General features: G+C 36.6%; 1 protein-coding gene across 1 annotated transcript; it reads left to right on the top strand.

Moving 5' to 3' along the window:
* The first annotated feature begins 666 nt into the window (after positions 1 to 666).
* Positions 667 to 6419, top strand: LOC113318486 (EH domain-containing protein 1-like). The gene is made up of 15 exons (XM_026566650.1): positions 667 to 885; positions 981 to 1060; positions 1821 to 1947; positions 2145 to 2200; positions 2283 to 2319; positions 2408 to 2466; positions 2835 to 2948; positions 3135 to 3237; positions 3335 to 3384; positions 3988 to 4116; positions 4214 to 4465; positions 4619 to 4698; positions 5151 to 5277; positions 5373 to 5516; positions 5868 to 6419. Exons 1-15 carry the CDS (start codon positions 801 to 803, stop codon positions 6051 to 6053), a joined length of 1629 nt encoding a protein of 542 aa, XP_026422435.1. The 5' UTR covers positions 667 to 800; the 3' UTR covers positions 6054 to 6419.

Here is a 6419-nt window from a genome sequence, read left to right as displayed (position 1 = left end):
TGGCGGTGGTGGTTGGCGGCAGCGGCGGCGGTAGTGGGTGTCGGCGGTGGTGGTTGGCGGCGGCGGTGATGGCGGTGGCGGTCGGCGACGGTGGCGGTGGTGGTGGCGGTGGCGGTCGGCGGTGGCGCTGTTGTTGGTGGTGGTGATAGTATAATAAAATTTAAAAGTGAGGTTGATTTTTGTTTTTGTTGGGGTGATTTAAATACTAAAAAGAAAAATTTAGACTATTATGATATTTGAGGTTTTTGTATCGCTTTTGTTTTGGTGAGTTTTTTGTGGTGATAGTATTTTATCAATGCAACTTTTAAGATATATATAATGCCACACAAGCTTTTATTTATAGGCTTTTCCGAAAATCGGACCGTCCAAATTAGGAAACCTTATTATAATCTGATTTGGAAGGATTAAACTTGTTTGGGTTGGAAATACTCTACATGTCAATTGTCATCCATCTTCAAGCCATCCTATTCCTATGTGTTCACGCGTAGTGGAATATCCAGGCAGACGTTTGTTTCATCCGTGGGTCAGTGCTGTATGTCGGTTTTCCTTAATCATGACTCATGCCCATTGCCCAGGGATAATATCGTCATTTTAGAAAAGGGAATTAGAGTTCAGTACCTTTTAAGCTCTCTGTCTCCGAGTTTTTCTCTCTCCCCTTAATTTGGTGAGAAGCGCGAAAACTGTTAAAAAAGAAACCTTATTTTCTTTCTCTTTCCTAAATTTCGAAATTTCAAATCGAAACCAACAGGGATATCATCTCGATCAATATAATCTGTCTCTGGATCTATCAATCGTTTTTGATGGAGATAGATTCAGGTCCGATTAGTTCATGTTCGAAAGAGCATCAGAAGATCTACCAGGCATGGTTTAATCACGCTGATACAGGTCTATTTCGATCCTTAAATATTTAAATTATTTTTTCTGTGATTTTTATTTGAGCATCAAAAGAAGATTTCAATACTGATCTTTGTTTTGTGCAGATGGAGATGGTCGAGTTACCGGAAATGACGCAACTAAGTTCTTCGCTTTATCTAACTTATCCCGACCTGAACTTAAACAGGTTTCTACGTCATACACTCTTATTAGGGTTTTATTTTACTTCTCTTATTTAGTTGCTGTACTTGATTTTATTAGGGTATAGAAGAACTAGGTTATTTTTACTGTTCCCCAAATGCTCAATTTGTTCATGCTTGATTCATATTGGTGAATCAAACATGAATACATTTGGATTGGCTGATGAATATTCCAATTAGTGTTGTAACGGCGTTGGTACGGGTTGTGGACTGAAAATGAGCTATGTACATGAGGAAATTTTGTGCATTCTGAATTAATAAAGTTCTTATCATGTTTATTTTGTTGATTACGGTTTTATGAGGCATAAGTCTGGCTGTGCAAGTAAATTCTTACTTGAATTTTCTGATACGCTTGCCATGGATTGGTTTGGTGCCCAACAAGCATGTGAATAGTTAGTCCCATTGATCCAACTAACCAAGATTGTGGTTGCAGGGTGTTCTCCCGGTTTCAGAAAGTTATTGTTGAGTCTTGCCTTAAAATCTGTAACTCTTTCGTCTCTCCTTCTTTAGATGGAAGCTACTTAGTATCTCGTTTTAAATTGGTTCAACTCTCATCTGTTAAGAGCAAAAGACATAAAAATTATAGTGAGGTGATTCACAATGCTTAGTTGGGAATGCACAAGGACTCTTGCATGCTCAATTTTCCCATATATAGAACACTGGAAAAACTTTGTATTGTGGTGATTCATTATGCTTGACGAGATCATTCTATGTCTTCATGTGAACTTGACTATTCTTAGTTTTCAGGTATGGGCTATTTCTGATTCCAAACGACTAGGGTTCCTTGGGTTCAAAGAATTCGTTACTGCAATGCAGCTTGTCTCTTTGGCACAAGCTGGACATGAAATAACAGAGGGACTTCTCACCGCTGAACGTAAGCAAGTTTTCTCGCCATTTCTTTCACAAGTAGTAGTGAACATTAATGATGGGTATCTGTATTTTTGTGTTAGTTCTCGGTGGAGTAACATGTTCATCTACTTATTTTATGAAATTGATTATGCTTACCTGATTAATGCCTGATTAATGCGTTGAACCTTAAGGATGACTAGAACCCTTATTCTTCTGTTGCAGTTGATTTGGAAAGCTTAAACCCTCCAGTGATGGAAGGGTTGGATGCATTATTAGCTGTAAGTGTACCGGTTAATATCTCCATGGTTTAGCACTAAGCTTTGGTAATCTCCTAACTTATTTGTTGATGGATAATTTCAGAAAAAACGTTCACCAAAGAAAGTAGAGCCCGATCTCTGTAAGTATTGAAAACCTTGATAGGTTTGCAACTGTCATTTCTTATTCTGTTCATTATCTTAATCACAAAATTTTACTGTATTCTGCAGCAATCTCTCCCCAACCATCCATATCGGCTAATTGGTTTACCTCTAAGTCTACAAAAAAGGTATATTGTGTTTATCTTTGGCTCAGTATATGTTTACTTCTCGTGATATTTTGGTAGAGAAGTTTTTTCATGTACTCCTGCTTGGGTTAACATATCATATCCGCCAAGCTAAAGAACTCATTTTCCCTGTGAAGTCTCTTTAAATCTGCATATCATTTCGGTAAAGTAATCACTTCCTCATGTTTACTCATAATTGGATGTTGTCATATACTTTCGCTAAAGAAGCTGGAGCAATCTTGAACAACCTATTTAGGATTCTTTATGAGCAAGTCATCATCATTTTATTTGGCCATTAAGGTCCAAGTTCCGTTATTGTCGTGGTTACTTGGATGATGGTTTCTAATTGTCTTACATTGTACTGTGTTCAGGTTCCTTTAAGCTCAGTCACATCAATAATTGACGGGTTGAAGAGGCTATACATCGAAAAGCTAAAGCCGTTGGAAGTTGCCTACAAATTTAATGATTTTGTATCTCCATTATTGGTGAGTGATGAACCATGTAGGAACGAAAATTTGTTGCTTTAGTTGATGTTTTGACAAAATTTAGATGTTTGATTAATAATCTTAAGTTTTCTGCAGAGGTAAATTGAAATGTTTTTATTTCCATGGATTCTAGTACTTATTATCACAATCAACTTATTTCTTTGTTTTGTTCTCTGTGTAATGTAGACAAACAGTGACTTTGATGCTAGACCAATGGTCATGCTTTTGGGCCAGTATTCTACTGGAAAAACCACATTCATCAAGCATCTACTGAAAAGTACTTATCCAGGTAATTTAAATAACATGGCTTACTTCCCTTGATTTTCTTGTCTAAAATTATGATCAGTACTGTGTTTCTCTGCTTATCATTTCCTTCTTTTAAGCAGGAGCTCACATTGGACCAGAACCTACAACGGACAGATTTGTAGTTGTTATGGTATGTCAGAAATAAATGTTGTATAATTCAGCTGCTTCTTTTATCTATTTAGTATGAATATTCAAGATTAGATGTAACTTTGATCAAGATTGATTGTTTGGGGTGAAAACTTTTTCTCTTTTTCTTTTGCAAATCTTTTAGTGGTCCCTTCAAATTTTAAATGAGTAGGAAAACACTGGTGAATTGGTAATAGTGTGGCATAAGTTAGTAACCATGTTTGGTTTGAAATAACTTTGTGTAGGCATGAGAATATACAGTGGTGCGACAACTTCACTATCCACAAACTAGATCACAGTGGGTTTTTGCAAAACATCAATTGTTAAGAACTTGACGCCAAGGTTTTGGGGGAACTTAATGTGTGTGTATGAATTGCATAAAATTGCCAAAATTTTGTTTCTTACTTGTGTGTTTTACATAAATCTTATCACAAAATTCTTCCATGTAATAAAAAATTGGCAATTCTGAAAAACTAATGACTTACCTTAAAAACCTGGACCTGTTACTATCCCGTTTTATGCTTGATGTTGAGTATGGAAAGCTTTTCATGCAACTGGTTTTCCTTCAGTGGTTTGATTAGTTCTTCGCTATTATATGTACATATAGTCGGGACCTGATGGAAGGAGTATTCCTGGGAACACAATTGCTGTTCAAGCAGACATGCCATACAGTGGCCTCACAACTTTTGGAACTGCATTTTTATCAAAATTTCAGTGTTCCCAAATGCCGCATCCGGTGGGTTCTCCCTCTGCACATTATATTACATTATGTAATTTAGTAGCTGTTCCTTTTATTATAACATAAATGCTCATTGTCTTTTTCATGTATACAGCTGCTAGAGCATATCACATTTGTAGATACTCCTGGAGTTCTATCCGGAGAAAAGCAACGGACACAACGAAGCTATGATTTTACTGGAGTTACATCTTGGTTTGCAGCTAAGTGTGATCTTATTCTTCTTCTATTTGATCCTCATAAACTGGATATCAGTGATGAATTCAAGCGCGTCATTGGATCTCTACGTGGTCATGATGACAAGATACGCGTGGTTCTGAACAAGGCAGATCAAGTTGATACACAACAGGTAATAATATAGATAGTCATTTATTCTTATAGCAAGTAAAAATTGAACACCAAGTCTATTTTTTCGAAAGATGTCTTTCTACTAGCTGTTACGTTCTCTTGGTAATGGATGCCAGAATAATTAAGCAGTTCAATTGTTGAAAACTTTGTGCAGCTGATGAGAGTTTATGGGGCATTGATGTGGTCACTGGGAAAGGTTCTTAATACTCCTGAAGTTATGCGTGTTTATATTGGGTAATGCTTTCTCTTCTCGAACTCAATCCCGCTCGTCTGCGTTTCGAGGTCTTTTAGGAGTAGGGATATCCTGTTGTAGTACTTGCTTGTTCTTTAGGAATTATATCTGGCATGTGCAATCATTGGTAAGCGAAACTCAAAATCATTTAAAAGATAGGAAAATCTTAAGTTTAAGATCGATTTTAGAATCCTGTTGTAGTGCATCTAGTAGCTTGCAACTTTATGCCATGAACAGTATTGCTTGTAGACGTATGTTCTATTCTTTTTGGGGGTAAAGGAATTGTTTTTCCTTTCAAACTCACTCTAGTTGGATTTTCTACAGAAGAGATTGAATATTTATTTGCAATTGAAGACTTCATTCATGTGATATATTTTTTGATTAAGCAAACTTGAGTTGATGCTCACTTTTGTTATAACTTATAAGCGGCCTAATGTTTCAATCCCTGTGGCAGCTCATTTAATGACAAACCTGTAAATGAAGCAGCAATTGGTCCACTTGGAAAAGAGCTTTTTGAGAAGGAGCAGGAAGACCTGCTTGCTGATCTGAAAGATATTCCCAAGAAAGCTTGTGATCGCCGAGTATGTGAACCAATTTTATCTCAGCAGTTGTTTACGCATTTGTATCTTATTTTTACTGTGAAGACCATATAAATAAGTGAAAACGTAAAATGCAGATCAATGAATTTGTAAAGCGTGCAAGAGCTGCTAAGATCCACGCTTACATAATTAGTCATCTTAGAAAGGAGATGCCTGCAATGATGGGCAAGGCTAAGGCACAACAGAGACTCATAGATAATCTAGAAGATGAATTTGCAAAGGTTCCTCCCTCTCTCTCTCTCTCTCTATGTATATATTTTTTATCTGCATGTCTACATGTGAACCTACATGATATTCGTGATAACCTTTCGATTTTTACCAAAAATGTTTTCCTTTAAACATTCTACGATTGAATCAGTTAGAGGACCGTTTTTTTCATTTTTAACATTAAGTGTAAAACCATCCGACACAATTCTCCTCCAGCTGTTCCCATACATAGATGGTAGAGATTAACATGTTACTAACTAATAGCGAAATTTGGTGTTAGCTTAAATGATAGCTAACAGCTAGGAATTATGTGTATGAATGTGTATGCATTGGTTAATTATGACACCCCTTATATGTAAAAACAGGTCCAGAGAGAGTTCCATCTACCAGCTGGGGACTTCCCAAATGTCGAGCATTTTAGAGAAGTACTCAGCGGTTACAGCATCGATAAGTTTGAGAAGCTAAAGCCGAAGTTGATACAAACGGTCGATGACATGCTTGGTTATGACATCCCTGACCTCTTGAAGAACTTCAAGAATCCGTACGAGTGAAAACACATCTTGAAGGCAGACATTGTATGTACCATGACTAGCTATAGTTGTGGGATTTTTCTTATTTAAATCTTATAATCAGTGACTGGTGAGTGCTGAAGTGTCCTGTTCGACTTATTAGTATATCAAGGAAGTGTTCAGAGATTTGATTTCATCTGAGAAGTGTGTAAGATACAATTTTCAATCATGAATAGTTGAGCTCGGTACTTTGTTAGATAAGAGATTAAGAGTATACCTTTTAGCTTCCGAGGTGATGACAATAATGTCTGTATAATCCGTTAGTTAATGATGTATAACTGCCTTGTTATGTGAATCTTATTATTCTATTTTTGCTATAATGTCTGGATTCAAAAGAGTATTTGCCCA

This window comes from Papaver somniferum, chromosome 10 (genome assembly GCF_003573695.1).
Source record: "Papaver somniferum cultivar HN1 chromosome 10, ASM357369v1, whole genome shotgun sequence".
Taxonomy (NCBI): domain Eukaryota; kingdom Viridiplantae; phylum Streptophyta; class Magnoliopsida; order Ranunculales; family Papaveraceae; genus Papaver; species Papaver somniferum.
Note: the sequence above shows the minus strand (reverse complement) of the source record. Positions and strands in the feature narration are given on the sequence as shown.